At 49.6% G+C, this 16685-nt stretch overlaps 8 protein-coding genes across 8 annotated transcripts; 5 read left to right on the top strand and 3 right to left on the bottom strand.

The window, feature by feature from the left end:
- Window positions 1-457: 457 nt before the first annotated feature.
- N7516_000446 (coenzyme A transporter) lies at window positions 458-1736 on the top strand (the record flags this gene model as incomplete). Its single annotated transcript, XM_057213168.1, has 2 exons — window positions 458-694; window positions 759-1736. The coding sequence occupies 2 exons, from the start codon at window positions 458-460 to the stop codon at window positions 1734-1736; spliced, it is 1215 nt and encodes a 404-aa protein (XP_057075051.1).
- A 415-nt stretch (window positions 1737-2151) lies between these two features.
- On the top strand, window positions 2152-3230 carry N7516_000445 (RNA-binding ATPase activator ESF2; the record flags this gene model as incomplete). The annotated part of the gene is made up of 2 exons (XM_057213167.1): window positions 2152-2770; window positions 2854-3230. The coding sequence occupies 2 exons, from the start codon at window positions 2152-2154 to the stop codon at window positions 3228-3230; spliced, it is 996 nt and encodes a 331-aa protein (XP_057075050.1).
- An 859-nt stretch (window positions 3231-4089) lies between these two features.
- Window positions 4090-6083, top strand: N7516_000444 (RsfS/YbeB/iojap family protein; the record flags this gene model as incomplete). The annotated part of the gene is made up of 2 exons (XM_057213166.1): window positions 4090-4933; window positions 5038-6083. The coding sequence occupies 2 exons, from the start codon at window positions 4090-4092 to the stop codon at window positions 6081-6083; spliced, it is 1890 nt and encodes a 629-aa protein (XP_057075049.1).
- A 275-nt stretch (window positions 6084-6358) lies between these two features.
- On the top strand, window positions 6359-7951 carry pex12 (ubiquitin-protein ligase peroxin 12; the record flags this gene model as incomplete). The annotated part of the gene is made up of 2 exons (XM_057213165.1): window positions 6359-6416; window positions 6519-7951. The coding sequence occupies 2 exons, from the start codon at window positions 6359-6361 to the stop codon at window positions 7949-7951; spliced, it is 1491 nt and encodes a 496-aa protein (XP_057075048.1).
- Window positions 7952-8318: 367 nt separating this feature from the next.
- Window positions 8319-8866, bottom strand: N7516_000442 (uncharacterized protein; the record flags this gene model as incomplete). Its single annotated transcript, XM_057213164.1, has 3 exons — window positions 8319-8559; window positions 8714-8736; window positions 8786-8866. The coding sequence occupies 3 exons, from the start codon at window positions 8864-8866 to the stop codon at window positions 8319-8321; spliced, it is 345 nt and encodes a 114-aa protein (XP_057075047.1).
- Window positions 8867-9320: 454 nt separating this feature from the next.
- Window positions 9321-12344, top strand: N7516_000441 (phosphatidylinositol-3,5-bisphosphate 5-phosphatase; the record flags this gene model as incomplete). Its single annotated transcript, XM_057213163.1, has 1 exon — window positions 9321-12344. One exon carries the CDS (start codon window positions 9321-9323, stop codon window positions 12342-12344), a length of 3024 nt encoding a protein of 1007 aa, XP_057075046.1.
- A 240-nt stretch (window positions 12345-12584) lies between these two features.
- Window positions 12585-14404, bottom strand: N7516_000440 (Tti2 family protein; the record flags this gene model as incomplete). Its single annotated transcript, XM_057213162.1, has 4 exons — window positions 12585-13667; window positions 13742-13950; window positions 14004-14199; window positions 14249-14404. 4 exons carry the CDS (start codon window positions 14402-14404, stop codon window positions 12585-12587), a joined length of 1644 nt encoding a protein of 547 aa, XP_057075045.1.
- Window positions 14405-14531: 127 nt separating this feature from the next.
- N7516_000439 (tRNA adenylyltransferase) lies at window positions 14532-16254 on the bottom strand (the record flags this gene model as incomplete). The annotated part of the gene is made up of 3 exons (XM_057213161.1): window positions 14532-14770; window positions 14829-15386; window positions 15459-16254. The coding sequence occupies 3 exons, from the start codon at window positions 16252-16254 to the stop codon at window positions 14532-14534; spliced, it is 1593 nt and encodes a 530-aa protein (XP_057075044.1).
- Window positions 16255-16685: the final 431 nt, after the last annotated feature.

The following is a 16685-nucleotide window of genomic DNA, read 5'->3' as shown; positions in this document are numbered from 1 at the left end:
GTGTTAAGAGTACGATGACAAACCGGCTTCTCGGGACTCGGGACTCGCTGATTGTGCGGGCCGTATTAGTACCGTAATCCGCCGGTTATTCGCGGAGAGCTGTTCGTATCGGCATGTCAGAATGTTTGTAACGACAATCGTCCGAACTTCCAGATGTCGCAAATACGTCAGTGGAAACATCCACAGGAAGTTATTCTTCTTTCACTTTTCGCCATTGCACTGTCACATTCTTCTTTCGAACGTCCTTAAAGATCGCTGTGCTGTCTATATAATAAAATTATAAGATATCTGTATGCACAGTTGAAGCGTCCCGAAGATCGTCCGTCCGGTACCCCGAGAAATCTGGTTGGATATCGCCGAAACTGATCACGAGGGCGACTCCCCGGACATTCTCACCCCTCCTGCGAGCCTCGGTTGCTCTTTTGCAATCCCGTCTTTCTTTTCCTCTTCCTATTCCATGTCGACTGGTCATGCCTATGACCCCAACAAATCCCCAGACTCTACTCCACAGTCCGCTCCGATGAGCGAGACCGCACAGCCGGGCTCGTCGCCTGTCAGCGCCGCTACGAATCCAATTGTGTCAAATAACACAGCCGCCATGGACAAATCACAGAGCGGCAACAACAAGATCAAAAAGCGTAGCTGGGATTATGTGATGAGGAGTGGGATTGCCGGAGGGCTGGCGGGGTGTGCGGTAAGTCTCCACGGCTTACAGGTCCTTGCGAGATTCATACTGATTAATGCGTCGGACGTTATAGGCCAAGACCGTGGTCGCGCCCCTCGACCGCGTGAAGATCCTCTTCCAGGCTTCAAACCCTCAATTCGCCAAATACACAGGCAGCTGGACTGGCCTGGCAGCAGCGATTCGAGATATCAAGCGCACTGAGGGTTTCCAGGGCTTATATAAAGGCCACTCCGTGACCCTCCTTCGAATTTTCCCATATGCCGCCATAAAGTTCCTTGCATACGAGCAGATCCGTGCAGTTATCATTCCTTCCAGCGAATACGAGACCCCGTTCCGCCGCTTAGTCTCCGGTAGTTTAGCCGGTGTCACCTCTGTATGTTTCACATATCCATTAGAGCTGATGCGCGTGCGAATGGCGTTTGAAACCCGCCAATCGCACCGCTCAGGCTTGGTGGACATCTGGCGGCAAATCTACCACGAGCGTGTTCAACCCCCATCAACCCATTCTGCTGCGGCAGCTGAGTCTTCTTCCGTTGCTGTTGCCGAAAGCGCTTCATCTGCCGTTTCGAAAGTTGTCCCACGCACCGGAATTACCAATTTCTACCGCGGCTTCGCCCCTACTATCCTCGGCATGCTCCCGTACGCCGGAATGTCTTTCCTCACCCATGACACAGTGGGAGACTTGTTCCGTCACCCAAGTGTGGCACGCTACACCCTCAGACGAGTAACAGAGTTAGAAAACCCCGCGGATCGACCCAAACGACCGCAGCTCAATACCACGTCTGAACTTCTGTCCGGTGCTGTGGCCGGTCTAGTTTCGCAGACTTCGTCATACCCAGTTGAGGTCCTCCGTCGGCGGATGCAGGTCGGTGGTGCAGTCGGTGACGGACGCCGACTCGGAATCGCTGAAACGGCCCGCACAATCTGGTTTGAGAAAGGGTTTAGAGGTTTCTGGGTTGGCCTGACTATTGGATACGTCAAGGTCGTTCCTATGGTTGCAGTAAGCTTCTACGTTTATGAGCGAGCCAAAGGATCACTGGGCATTATTTAGACTTGTGACATATTCATTTTTTTCTTGCATATACCATGAGGACTTTTAATACTGGTTCTCTGTGGCGTTCGTGAATACCTTGGGAGGGTTGTTTTTAGCATATAGAGCCCGAATGGCTCAGAGATATACTAGTACAAAATTCTGGAGATTCTTTTTTTCGTTTTTCGTTTTTCGTTTTTCATTTTTCATTTTTCATTTGTCATTTGTCATTAAAATTCATTTTAAATCATTAAACTAGTTATAAGTTGGACTGTGTCATAAACAAACAACTCGACTTTGATATGTGGCTGATGTGTGGCTGATTCGTAGATCTAATTGGAACGGCCTGACTCCGAGGGCACAGACCACCCGCATAAAAAAAGTTGCAGACCTCCGCCACCCACCAAGTCAATCAACACTACTCGCATTCCCCAAAATGACGACTCGCAAACACAATGATTTCCTAGACATCGCGGCCAGTGACGATGAGGCCAGCGGCAGCGACCGAGGCTACGACTCCGAAGCCAATGCCGCGGAGAGCAAAGGACGGACCGTGAAGCGGCGACGGACGACAACCACGCAAGATTTCTCGCAGGAGTCTGACGAAGATGAGCATGAAGAGGACAAAGATCTCGAAAAAGAAGACGAAGACGAAGATAACGAGAGTGAAGACGGCGGCGCAAGTCTAGAAGACTCAACAAAACCCAGCACCAAATCAGCGAAGTCGCTCAAAGCAAAGGGCAAGCTTGCTAAGTTGTCTAAACTGGCCAACGGCAAAGCACCCAAGAAAACTCGTTCAGGTGTCATATACTTTTCTTCTCTCCCGCCATACCTCAAACCCTTCGCGTTGAAAGCAATGCTAGAGAAGAGAGGGTTCGGAGGTATCACGAAGGTCTTCCTAGCACCTCTTCTCCCATCAGCAGCGGGCCATCGCAGCCGCTCGAATAAGAGAAAGCTCTACACCGAAGGGTGGATCGAGTTCGAGTCCAAAAAGACCGCGAAGATCTGCGCGGAGACCTTGAATGCGACTATTGTTGGTGGATTGAAGTCGAGCTGTGAGTCTACCGGCATTTTCGCCATTACATAACTCCCTGTCATTTTGCGATGAATATATACTGACCAGTGCTACGATATATAGGGTATCACGATGACGTATGGAACATCAAATATCTCTCGCGGTACTCCTGGGAGGATCTTATGCAATCCGTACAACGGGAGAGATCTGAGAGGGAAAGCAAGAGGAAGATTGCCGATGCTCGTGAAGCCAAGGAAGCTAAGATGTTCATTGCGGGTGTTGAGAGTGGTCGCATTGCTGATGGTATGGCGAAGAAGAATGAGGAGAAGATGAAGAGGCGGTTGGAGGCGGCTGGTGAGGGGGATAAGGAACTGCCGCAGCCCAAGGAGGCGAAGTCTACAAGACGGAGATTCCATTTCCAGCAGAATGAGGTTGTTAAGGGGTCGAAGGATGGTGCTATGGCTGATGATGCGAAGCGGGTACTTGGGAAGATCTTCTAAGTTAGGATTTTATGGGGAATGTTTCTTCTTGTTTTTATTCAATAAGGCTTTTATGGCCTCTGGTCTGTTTACTTGATCTACTACAGCCCGGCTTTCTAATATTAGATCACCGAGATGTAACATCCTGAGGTTGATTGAGTACATCTGGTTAAACCTCGGCATCCTCTTCACACTATCGTACATGTAATATTTACAAAACCATGGCCACAAAAGGCCGAAGGTGACTCTTGGAAATTTGTTTCTCGACACATCCGACTCGATTCTATGCTGTCAATCTCGTGGTTCTTATCAACCCCACCAATATACTCTAGAAACTTACATTCAACTACATCTGCAACACCTCAACTCGCCTTTACAACCCTAACTAGCTTTGTGCTCTGATTCGGATTCTTTTTATCTGAAGCAATTGATCCATTCCGTGCTAGAATAAGGCCTAGAATAAGAATTTAACATCTACATGCTGACATTGCATGTAACTATCAATTTTTGGATTGAAAACCTAGAAACACAAACGCCAACCAGTGCCATGATCATCAATGGGGAGTAAAATTGGGATAAGAACTCGTGAAATAGACGTGGACATCCAGGTCCGTCGACATATTGATGAGTATAATCAGGAATCAGAACGCAAGACTGGTATGGATTGAAGATGGATCGTTTTCTGATGACTCAGTTGTTTGTAGTGTTTGCACCCGTTATCTTGACATCACGGGCACCGAACTGTTGGAACAACTCAAAGATCCTCATTTCTTTTTCCAGCATAACCATCACCATGAGCAGGGCTCTTTTGCGAGGGGCTGCGTGCCAGACTTGTCGGCATGAGGTGCTTCGTTCCTTTGTTTCTGTCTCGGCCATTCCAATGCCACGATCCTCTCCTCTTTCCTCCCGTTCGATCTCCGACGCTAGAGCTTTCTCCGCTGTAACTTTGCTGCGGTCTGATCGCCCTCCAACTTTGAATCAGCTTGACTCTCATCTGTCTGAACCAGAAGGGCCATCGGCGCCCTCGGAAATCCATACAACAACCTCATCACAGCATGTCCCCTGGTATTTGCAGGAAGAGGCGCCGATCATCAAGGAGCGCCCGTTGACCGAAGCCCATCTTCCCCAGATCCCAGACGATTCGCCAGAGATGCTCTCGTCTCTACTGGAGTACACATATAAGGACTTAGGCTTGGATGGTCTCAAACTCTTTGACTTACGCGGCCTCGAAATACCTGCAGCTCTCGGTGCTAATGTCATCATGATCATCGGAACTGCCCGCAGTGTGAAGCATTTGAACGTGTCTGCGGATCGTCTCTGTCGCTGGCTGAGAAGTCAATACAAATTGTCCCCCTACGCCGACGGCTTACTTGGGCGCAACGAGTTGAAAATCAAACTCCGCCGTAAGGCTAAGCGAGCGCGCGCCGCCAGTGCAGCAGGCGCAATGGTCGACGAAAAGGATGATGGAATCACCACAGGATGGATTTGTGTAAATGCGGGTATGGTGGATAAAGGGGCTACTACGACCCAGCTGAGCGATGTTGGGATTGAAGGATTTGGTAACCTTGACCTTGGGACTAGTGTGGTTGTCCAGATCTTCACTGAGGAGAAGCGGGCTGATGTTGACCTTGATGGCCTCTGGGAGGCTACTTTAGCCCGTGAAGGGCGCAAGAACATTCGGGAGAGCGCAGGAGATATATCCAAGACCAGTGTTGCACCCCCAGGTCTATGTCCGATGGATTTGGTTCTATTCCTGGCCAAAGGAGAGGCTTTCATACCGTGCGCAGACTCGCACTATCTGCCATGGGCTCCACTGAGTCTGGTATAGAAGCTGGTTTCCCTGGCATGGGAACTTCATCTTCCACACTTCCAGGCGGCGCAGCAGCAGTTGCATCCCAATTGACACCGACATCCTTGCTTCAGATTCTCGCTGAACTTCCGGCTGATAGTGCCCGAAATGAGCTTGGAAGCGGCCCAAATGATCGCCAGTCCACTCTTTTTCTACGGCTCTTCTATACCAACCACGCCGCGCGGTTTTCTGCACAGGAAAAAGCCACCTTTCGATTGAAATTGTTTTCTATTGCTGTGTCTCGGCAACACCCAGCCTACACCAAGGATGCCCTTTTTAGCACATTCTCTAATTTTCTACGCGACGGGTATGACCTTCCGGATGACCTTGGATTCGATGTTGTTTCCGCGCTTCTAACGCCGAGAACAGCGGGTGTTATCACCGAGAAGTCTGATACTCATGCTCCAGAGGCTAGCATGGAGCTCGCTTTGTTAGTGCTGGATCGTTTGAGCCTCCGTGGTGTGCCGATTTTGAACATGAAAATATTCAATATACTCTATCAAGCAGTCTGTGCACCCAATCCAGCACCTTCGAGCTTGAACGAATTGCACCCGGAAGAGAGTTCGTCAAGTTCGTCTGTGGTTCAACAGACCGAATCCCGAAAACAAATCTTGTCTCGACTGTCGAAGATACTCGCAGCTGCCAACGTTCCATTTGACGCAATAGATGCGCGTCAGCTTATGGTGACATTATTCCAATGCGGGGATTACGACGGTTTCTGGCGATTATGGCGCCAGTTTCCCTTGAAAGGTGCTAACCGTACACAAGAAGACTACGTGCAGCTGTTCAAGTTGCATGCCGAATTGGGCGAGGAAGTGCGAGCACGCGAGTGTCTGTCGGTGGGAGTGGCATTGATGAATCGAGAGTCCCCCGCCATTGTGCTGCAGGGTCCGATCGTGACAGCCATCATGCATTGTATTTTGGTGGCAGATCCGACACTCCAGAACCGAGATGAAGGAGCATCTCCGAGCTTCTACCTGCCACTCTGGACTGAGTGCCAGGAAGCACTTGCTCGGGAAAATTGAATGATGAGGGATCAATTTGTAAATTAATCTAACATATATTATCCAGTGTACAATATCACATCCGTATCTAATGTTAAATATCGAGGTTGTAATTAAATATTCGATGAATGTACTCTGTAGGACATGGATGGATCTCCTGCCCGGAGCGACGTAGTCAGCTCGGATAAGTTGGGCCTCGGCATATGATCACTCTGGTTCCGGCGACTTCTTCCTCTCCATCTCTCTTCAAACACCTTCAAACACCACCCGGATAAGGATGACTGACACTCCTGACGATGGAGTACCTTCCTAGTCTTCAACAGGAGTTCGACGAGCACAAGCCATCGCTCTTCGGTAAGTCGATTGATGCTTCCCCGCGTAGATGGAGACCCCAGACACGGGGAACCCACCATCCGTGACTGGAATCGCTAACGCGGAGATTGTGCTCGATAACAGAACTCCTCGCTGAGCAACAGCTCTCCGATCTTCTTCCTCCATCTTTGCGTTATCTTCTCGCAGTTGCAACACACCGCCACCCGCGCTACCTCCTCCGGATCCTCAACTCATACGACGAAGTCTACGCCCTCATTTCATTAATAGTCGAACGTTATTACCTGCGAACATTCGGCGGCTCCTTCACAGAAAACTTCTATTCCCTGAAACGTGAGCGCCTTCTCCGCACTAAGAATGGCGAGATCCCGCGCGCCCAGGTCGGCGCCGCAGGCCCCGTGCGCGACGCCCTGAAGCTACACTCAACGGACATATGGAAGAACTTGTTCGTCATGGTTGGCATCCCTTACCTAAAACGCAAGCTAGACGAAGGATACGACATTCATGCCGCGCCACATGCATCGCTGGTCACCAGCGGCGCCCTACGATATAACCCCAGCGACGACCTGCCGGCCAACCCGTCGCTGCGCCAGCGCATCTTCTTCTACTACAAGTGGTTCCTGCGCAATGTCTACCCATCTGTGAATGCGGCATACTATTTCTCCGTTCTGGCATTTAATCTCGCCTACCTCTTCGACAACACAAAGTACTCCTCCCCGTTCCTATGGCTTATCGGCACGCGCATCCGCCGCCTTGGCAGCGCAGACCACCGCGCCATCGCCGCAGTGCTAGATCCCAAGCCCGGCCCCAGCACCGGGGGATCTCAGCGGCCCGGCGGAGGCCTGCTTGGTCTCCTTAGTCCGCAGAACCTTCATACCCAGCTCCTGACCTCGCTGCGCTACTTCCTTCCTGCGTCGATCTTCGCCCTCAAGTTCCTAGAATGGTGGCATGCAAGTGACTTTTCTCGTCAGCTCGCCCGTAAAGCAACTGAGATCCTAGAACTGCCGGCCCCCGTTGTGGCAGGCTTAGTATCTCCCGCAGAACGACGGAAATCGTCACTCCAAGACGAGAAAGAAAAGGCCAAGAAGCAGGCCGAGCAGGATAAAAAGAGTGCTGCCGGTGATCTTAAACCAGCACTCAAACCCCCTCGTCGCCACCAACCTCCCATCTCCGCGACATCTTACCTCCCCATCTACACGGTGTCTTTGCCTCCGGCTGATCCCTCGAGCGCCAACACCTGCCCTGTCTGCATGGGTGGGCTCGTTAACCCCACTGCTTGCCAGACCGGGTACGTGTTCTGTTATGTGTGCATCTTCCACTGGCTGAACGGTGAGCACCAACGCCAACTGGATTTCATGACCGGCGAGGGCGCTGGCGCACCGTGGGAAGAGGAGATCATAGGCGATGATGAAGAGACAAAGAAAAGTCCTAGTGGGGATGACGCCGAACCAGGCCTCCGCAAACGATCTGGTAAATGGGAAAGTGGCAAGGGAAGGTGTCCTGTCACAGGGAGGAGAGTGCTTGGGGGCACTGAGGGATTGAGGAGGGTCTTGGTTTGATCCGGGGGTTGCGTAGGCCCAATTTTCGATATATTAATCGTTAAACGCATATTGTACAGCAGATTTCTTTGGGTTGGAGTCTGAAGGTAAAAATCATTGCTCGAACTGTATATACAATACAACATATCCTATCTCCCGTCCTCTTACTCTACGTACTGGATTTCTGCTAAGCGCCTTATTACCGTCTTTCTCATCACCAAGGTTTCATCTCTGATTCTTATTTGATACAGTATTCTTGGAATCAAGCGATACATTTCATAGTTTTAGCCTCCGTAATCATATATGTGATCTAACCCTCACAACCCGAATGGGCCCCAGGTTCGTCCCCTTTCCGAGGTTTCTTCATGACCAAACCAAGAATCCTCATCTAGACATCTAAGCATCCATAGGGAGTGTCCTTAGTCGAAATATGCCCTGGAAGATTCGCGCTCTCGATTTTAGCAGCGTGTCGTGCCTTTATTCCGCGACCTCGTGTAAATAGCTTCCAGGTGCCATCGAGATGTAGATGAATTGCGCACACAGAAATACCAGACTTCGTTAACAGAGACACTGATATAACTTCTTGCGTGTCGTCCTTATCCGTCGAGGACCGATGGGCATTGGCACCCCTAGAACGAGAACATTAGAATATTAGAATAGAAGTATTGGGATTAGATGTTTCAAGTTCCAACATATATGATGTTTGCAAAGACGATCTTTCGATCCTAAAAGGGGTGGTATAAGAAGATGCATAGTTCCTCGAAGGTTGATTGGTCAACTTACAACTTTCTTGATTGAATTGCAGACTGCTTCTATTGTGTCGCGCCATTGCTGGCCGTTGCCGTTTTTGGTGACAACATCGTCGAGGGGAGAGCCAATGAATTGGATGAATCGTCTCTTGGTAGGTTGGTAGTTCTTCATGGATTTGCGGTTCATGGTGGAAATTAGGGATATGTTCAAGTGATGAGTGCAACTGAGGGATTCAACACATAAATATGAATATGCTGGAGGGAGACAATACAAGTTATATCCATAGTCCGACACCATTTTGAGTAATGATACAGTTGGGGCATGTACGTAGTTATGTAGTTATTAAATTTGGAAGGTTAGAACCACCTTATATATGATTCCCAAGATTCTACAGTAAGGATTATCAACACAGTTATATAGAGGAATGAAACAAATAAGAATCAATCTGATATAACAAGTCGTACTGTCGTACTGTCGTAGGCTCGTAGCCCTAAAAAGGCGTTGATGACCAATTGGCCGCTATTTACCGCGACGTCATGTGTGGGGAACGTTCTTTGAACTCCAAAACATCGCCTTTGACCTGAAATCATTTAAACATGCAGCCTTTCCACAGTTTGAGTTGATTTAAACCTCTTCAGCTATGGAGAGCTTTGATGATGTTTCTCTCATCGGAATAGTCTCCCAGGATACACCTTTCCACGATGACCATCTCCCGATTCCATGCCCTCCAGACCCGAATTCGGTGAAAGAAACCACAGCCGGACCAACTTCGACCCAAACTACGAGCAACGGATTGCCTTCGCAGGCAGATCGCACCGATGATGCTGGAATAACTGATGCCGCCCCCGTCGTATCGGATTTCCCGTTGTCGTACAACCCACCGTCTGGAGCTCGGATTGAGGAGGAAGAGGAAGGGGATGGGGAAGATGAGGAGCCACAGGTGGCAACTTCCTTTGAGCGAGAGGCTTCGCCGACTTTTGCGCAGAAGCACCGATCAGCTTCAGACTCGGAGGACGAAGGCATCAACCGTATGCACAAATTTACGCTATACGAAACCGCAACTCGATTCTATATGGTCGGAATCAATCTAGCGGAGACTCGTTTTCGGATTCTGAAAATCGATCGGACCTCGGATTCCGGTGAGTTGAGTATTACCGAGGATGACATGGTATACAATAAAAGAGAGATGGTTCAGCTGCTGGATGCAATCGATGACGGCAACAGGAGTTCTGGCGGGTTGAAGCAGAAGTGTAGTGCATGGGCATTGCTTGGATTCATCCGATTCACGGGCGGATACTATATGCTACTTGTTACCAAGAGGAGCCAGGTTGCTATGCTGGGTGGTCACAATGTCTATCAGATCGATGAAACCGAACTCATCCCGTTAACCACCTCGGAACCTTCACATCCCAAGGCCGAGAAGCAGTCGGAGGAAGCACGCTATATTTCGATCTTCAATAATCTGGACTTGTCGCGCTCTTTCTATTTTAGCTATTCCTACGACATCACTCGCACGCTCCAGCATAATATCTGCCGGGATCGCGAGGCCCACTGGGATGGCCGCCCACAACCGTCTTCACATGATTACCATTCCATGTTTATTTGGAACCATCATCTCCTGTCCCCGGCTGCGGAGACTCTTAAGAATCCCTTTGAGTGGTGTTTACCTATTATTCATGGATATGTGGATCAGTCAAAGATGAGCGTCTATGGACGAGTGGTCTATATCACAATCATCGCACGTCGATCCCGATTCTTTGCTGGGGCTCGCTTTCTCAAACGAGGCGCAAATGACCTGGGATACGTCGCCAACGATGTGGAGACTGAACAGATTGTATGTGAACAGACGACAACATCATTCCATTCTGCTGGCCCAAGACTTCATGCAAACCCTCAATATACTTCATATGTTCAACATCGTGGAAGCATTCCTCTTCATTGGACTCAAGAAAACACGGGAGTATCACCAAAACCGGATATTGAGCTTAATCTTGTGGATCCATTTTACTCGGCTGCGGCGTTGCATTTCGACGATCTATTTCAAAGATATGGCGCTCCAGTCTATGTTCTGAACCTGGTCAAATCTCGCGAACGAACTCCGAGAGAGTCAATACTTCTCAAAGAGTTCACAAACGCTGTGACTTATTTGAACCAGTTTCTTCCCGAGGACAAAAAGCTCATTTACGAGGCGTGGGATATGAGCCGTGCTGCAAAAAGTCGGGATCAAGATGTCATTGAGATGTTAGAGGATATTGCTGGCAATATCATTCCCAAAATTGGCTTTTTTAAGAATGGGGATGACGCAGAATCCGGCTTGCAGCTTCAGAACGGTGTCGCAAGGACCAACTGCATTGATTGCCTTGACCGAACAAATGCTGCACAGTTTGTCATCGGCAAGAGGGCGCTTGGTTATCAGCTCCACGCTCTTGGTGTCATAGATGACACAAATTTAGAGTATGATACTGACGCTGTCAATCTCTTCACAAACATGTGGCATGATCATGGAGACACTATCGCTATTCAGTATGGCGGATCGCATCTGGTGAACACCATGGCTACCTACCGCAAGATCAATCAATGGAGTAGTCACTCTCGTGATATGGTGGAAAGCTTCAAGAGGTATTACAACAACTCTTTCCTTGATGCTCAGCGCCAAGAGGCATATAACCTCTTTCTTGGAAACTACACCTTCGCGCAGGGCATTCCGATGCTTTGGGATCTTCCTACGGATCATTATCTCCATCACACTGATCCCAAAACCCACCTTCACAGAAAGAAACCCAGCTACATCTCCTGGTACACACCCGAATATCTAAAGGCCAGGGAATTCCCACCCCTCCCATTCCATCCCAAAGAACCCCTCTCGCATTTCGATGACTTCTGGCTGGAATACTACCGACCACTTGCCCTGTCTTCCCTCTCTAAAGTTTTCTCCTTGAAAATGAACTCCACGTCCCGCTATCTACCCCCTGTCCGCCCAGGACACCCCGTCCCAGATCTCAGTCCTTTCGTGCCCCGCATCCCCCCAGAGCAAATCCAACGCGAGCGCGTACCACAGCGCAGTGTTAAGATTCAAGAACCATCCACCAGCCGCAGTCGCGCCTCATCAAGCACGGTGCCGATACCTGAATCTGCACAAACATGGGCCCACCAACCACCCTCATCCGAGAAACAGCCCCCTCTTACGGGTATCATCAAAGAGCCCGCATTCAAAATCCCTCATGTATCCCGCATCCCACCAATCGACCCCCGTAACGCCTCCACCCCTAGCAAAACGGAGATCGCCCAGTGGACCCTCGGCCAGCTAGTCAGCGACTCGCTAAGCCCCTCTGTCACCGGTGCCGAGGCAGAAGAATACGAGCGGTACATCAATCATCCCCTCAAGGTCCCGCTTGTTGTCACATCTGAAGATGAAATGACAGCTTCGTCGCTGCAAGACCACGGCTACAATCTGGATCTGCTGGAGTACGCGAATAAGTGCAATGTCGAGGAATCTGCGCTGGAGGCGGGGGCTGGGGTAAACATGCTTGCTTACGCTGAGTTTCTGGATGTCTCCGAGGACGGTCTTACTGTCGTGAGTGAGGACTATGAGAAGAAGAGATATAAACGGTACCGCCAATGGTTGCGCGGGAAGAGTCTTTTCAAGCAGCGAGTTGATCCATGATGCTACGAACTTGAGTACCTGTTTTCCTTTTCTGTTTTGGCGCTCAGTACAGCAAATAGATACCCTCATTGCATGTTGTATTATTTTATCGAGTGTTCTATGGATCATATCTATTTATTACCAGCCAGATCTCAAGCGCAAGTTTTAATTTGAACCCAACAGATATCTTCAATTGAGATTGTCATAATTGTTATAATTCTTTTCCTAAATAACCTCCCAGAAATCCAAAGCCATTGACGCTCAAACAAAAAGCCCCTTAAGCTCTACATCCGCATCAACAAGCTCCTGGAACTCCTTCTCCACATTTTCCTTCACCTGCACCTGCTCCGGCTCTGGGCCATCAGCCGCAATAGCAACAGGATTCAACAAAACAAGCTTCAAAACCTGAAGCGTCTGCTGCAACTCGCGCTTCAGCTTAGCCAGCTCAGCCACGGAGCCTCCACTATCCTCGGAAATATGAAGCCAGCACGAACTCAGCCCACTCAGGATCTCCCCGCGCCAGCGCCAGATACGCGGGTGTGCGTTCTTGATCACCGCCTGCGTAGCTGCAGCTGCAGCTAGCAGTAGTGGAGGGTGTGCTGTTCCGAATGGGTTTGATAGTGTTGTGTAGAGGACTGGGATGAGTTCTTGGAGGTACTTTGTAGTGTGGATGCCCAGCTCGTTGGTGATGATTGTTATCTTTTCTAGGAGGAAGGTTGAGAGACGGGAATGTGGGAACGATGCAGTTGAGCCAGAGGCTGGAGTGCTGGAGCTGACGTGGTGGAATGAGGAGATGAGGTTTGATCGGAGGATCTTGGCGAGACTGGTAGTGTGTGCTTCTTTGTCCTTTTCGGACTGGGTTGGGCCTTTGTAGGCGGTTTTGAGGGTGGAGAGGAGGGCTGGGTATGCTGCTCCTAGTATTTCTAGGGATCTGTCCTCGGGTGTGATGGACGGTAGGGATAGAAGACACGGCGTGACGGCATCTTCAAAGACGGAGGTGAGGTTTGTTCGTCGGAGAATGTCCGAGCCGCTTTTTTGGATCGGTTGCAGTAGCTGCGTGAGTAGAGCACAACCTTTTGTTTTGAATGGGAGGTTGTTGTCGTCGATCATTGCTAGGATGGTGGGCACGAATAGCTGAAAGTGCGTTTCAAATTGGGTCTTGTCTTCAGGTTGGTATTGTGAGAGGATCCATGATAGTACAGCTCCGACGTAGATATCGGTTGTTTTCCACGGCTTTGTCGATGCGTCTAGATCACTTGCACCGAAGCGAGGTAGAGTCTGAGGATGGAAGTTTTTGCGGCCAGCACTGGTGATGGCGGGATTCTTTGTCTTTGCAAAAGAGGTCTAATCCTCTCCTTGAGGATGAAATCGATAGCGGGCCAGAATTTATCGCCGCGACGGGTGTCTTGAACCCATACGCTCATGAGCATCGACGCTGCATTATAGCTCTCTGATGTGGCCCATGGGTTTTGCTTGTTGGCAAAACATGCCCCCGCGAGAAGAATGTCCGCTGCATTTCCTAGTCTGCCATTTGGTGGTAGTCCTACCAGGGGCTTGTTTAAAACTAGAATCAGCTCCAGAGCAAGCTCAGATCTGAACCGACTCTCGTTCTGGGCTTTGATAATATCTGTGTGGCACAATTAGTTAAAAGCTTCATTATGTTGGTACAAAGGCCCTTACCGTCCGAAATCTCGACAGTCTCATCAAAATCAGCTGCAAAATCCGATGAAGGCAAAGCAGCAGCACTGGCCCACTCGAATAAGTTGTGTACTGCTTTTGCTTCGGCTGGTTTCAAGGGTCGCGGGCCTCTGTCATTTGGCAGCATTCCATCCCAGTAGTCGATATAACAGGTGGCTGTAACCAGGCTCTCGCAGATCTGGAAGATTAGTCTATTTTGTCTTATATTCAAATTGATAGAAACATACATTCAAATGTGTCGAATGATCGTAAGCAGCAACGTCTTGCCATAATTGATGCAAATCACTTTTGGACGCAGCTGCAACGGCGGGGAAGAAATCGATTGGCATTTCGCCAGGATTCTGCATGAGAGCCTCACGGGCTTCTTTGCGCAGTTTATCCATTTTGGCTGAAAAATATTTACAATTAAAAATGAAAGAGAAGAAGTTTGTAAACATTCGGAGTTCAAGTTGAAGTTGTCCAAGGTTTTTTCTTTTTTCATTTGTCATCGGGGAGATCTTCAGCTGGACGTCACTTCAATTCTGCTCGTCGACCCGCGATCTCCTCCAGCGCCTTTTCCTTGTCGATGCTATCAGGATGAAGAAGTTGCCATTCCAGGGCCATGTTGACTGCTTTGGACATCCAGGGTCCCTTTTTAGCTCCCAGACTTTTCATAATTTCGTCGCCGTTTACAATGGGCTTGAGCTCACAAACACCCTCCAGATCCTTTTCTACAATATACGCAAGGAACTGATCGTATTCATGGGCCACTATACATCGTGAGTATTGTGAGGTTATCAGTTATTATCAAGGGGTGGTGGATCTTACCTTCTGCAAAATCACGAAGCGCCATGTTTTCTTGTAGGAGAGCCAGGAGAATGCAAAGCTTCCAGTCCTTATTCCACGACCGCATTTGCAACCCAATGCGCTGTCGGATTTCTGCCGGTGTTCCACTCATCTGGTTCGCGAGAAGAGCAGTTTTGGTCGCAATTGTTTCCTTGTAATGCAGAGCAGCAGCGCGGAGTGCATTGAGTGTCTTGTTGTCACTGCGAAGGCTGTCCCTGCCAACCTCAACCGCTCGCGGGGGCAAGGGCTTGGATCCTTTCCCGGTACGGCCGGGGATGGAAGTCCAGGGGGCAAAGGTTGCAATCATCCAGGCGTAGTATATGGTAGTTTCGTCGCGGAACAGGATTTCACGAATGCGCTTCGTAACTGCCTGAAGTTCTTCGCTGTCACCGGCCTCTGGGTGAAGCAATCGTGCCAAAGTATTGTAGGCAAGGGGCCATGTCGATGTATCGGCCTTGACCTCATCCTGATGATTAGCGAAGATAGTGGGAAATAGTTGGAGTCGATCGATGAACTGCAATGCACCGCGAGGGTCGGGGCCTAAGATGTGAGATACGACTTGTCAGAAATGTAAAGCATCGGGCAAGAGCAAGGGCAAGTGCAATCACTCACCACGCAACATCTTTTCTAGCTCCGCTCCCACTCGCTCTTTGCTGATTTTGAGTTTCAATGCCTCGCGGATATCTTCAATCTGCATGGCGGTTTCGGTTTCGGGCTCAATTTGGTATCCCAGTCTGCTCGCAAAGCGGATCAATCGAAGCACACGCAGTGGGTCGTCTTTGAAGGTTTGGTATGGTTCCATTGGACATCGAATAATATTTGCCTTCATGTCGTCGAGTCCTCTCTCTGTGAGATCCTCCAGCCGTGACTCATTAAGGTTGTAAAAAAGCGCATTGATAGTTGCATCGCGTCGCAGAGCATCTTCGACAGCGGTGCCGAACTCCATCTGAGGATTTCGACTGTCATCCGTGTAGGTTTCCTTGCGCAGATTGACCAAATCAATATCCAGGCCGAAGATCTTGGTTGTAACGGTCTCAAGGTGTTTTGACTTTTCAGGGTTGGCTTCGATTTTGTGAAGGCTCACAATGGCGTCGTGCATTTCCCCATTTGGGCCAGTCTTGTATTTTTCAAGGTTCTCTGGAATATCCAGGTAGTCTTTCAGAGCCATACCAAACTGGTATCCCGTCATGTTGCTGATGCCCACATCGATATCATGGCTCTCGACTCCGAGCAGCTTGTCTCTGACCCACCCACCTGTGAAACGCAAGACAGTCTCGGTGTGATTCTTCGCTGCACTGCCTCCCTCCGCGAGTTTCTGCTCGGTGATGTATTGTGCGACATCGAGGAGTAGGGCTCGTAGGGTGCTCTCAAGCGGAGTGAGCTCAATGGTAGGCATGGCGGGGCTCATGGTTGCATATGAGCCTGCCCGCGTCGGGGAAGAAATGCGTCGCCTCTTCCTGACTCGTTCTGAGAGGTCCGGGTCCGATTCGGGGTTGCGCATAGAAGTGCGACAAGGTATAGATGCAGAGAAGGTTCGGAGGGGTAGTTGTTGTTGCAACGGGTGTATTTGACCAGCTCTTCTCGCTAGAGTGCGGGCAAGTGGAGCTCTAACTGAAGGGAGACCAGAAGCCTTAAATAGACACACGAAAGGGCGCGACAGCATTGAACATAGTCAGATCAGATGCTCTGAGCAAGTGAGTCAGTTTGATTGTCGATAAGCATGGCCCTCACGTGGTTTGCATCCACCACTTGGAGATCGACAATCAGCTTCTCCCTAAGTACTCTGTATTGCATTTACAATTGCACAAGACGATCTTCAACTTCCATAAAAGGCTTTAG

Source organism: Penicillium verrucosum (genome assembly GCF_028828655.1).
Source record: "Penicillium verrucosum strain IBT 35672 chromosome Unknown utg000001l_segment0_segment0, whole genome shotgun sequence".
NCBI classification, from domain to species: domain Eukaryota; kingdom Fungi; phylum Ascomycota; class Eurotiomycetes; order Eurotiales; family Aspergillaceae; genus Penicillium; species Penicillium verrucosum.
The sequence above is the reverse complement of the archived record's forward strand: the minus strand, read 5'-3'. Positions and strand labels throughout refer to the sequence as shown.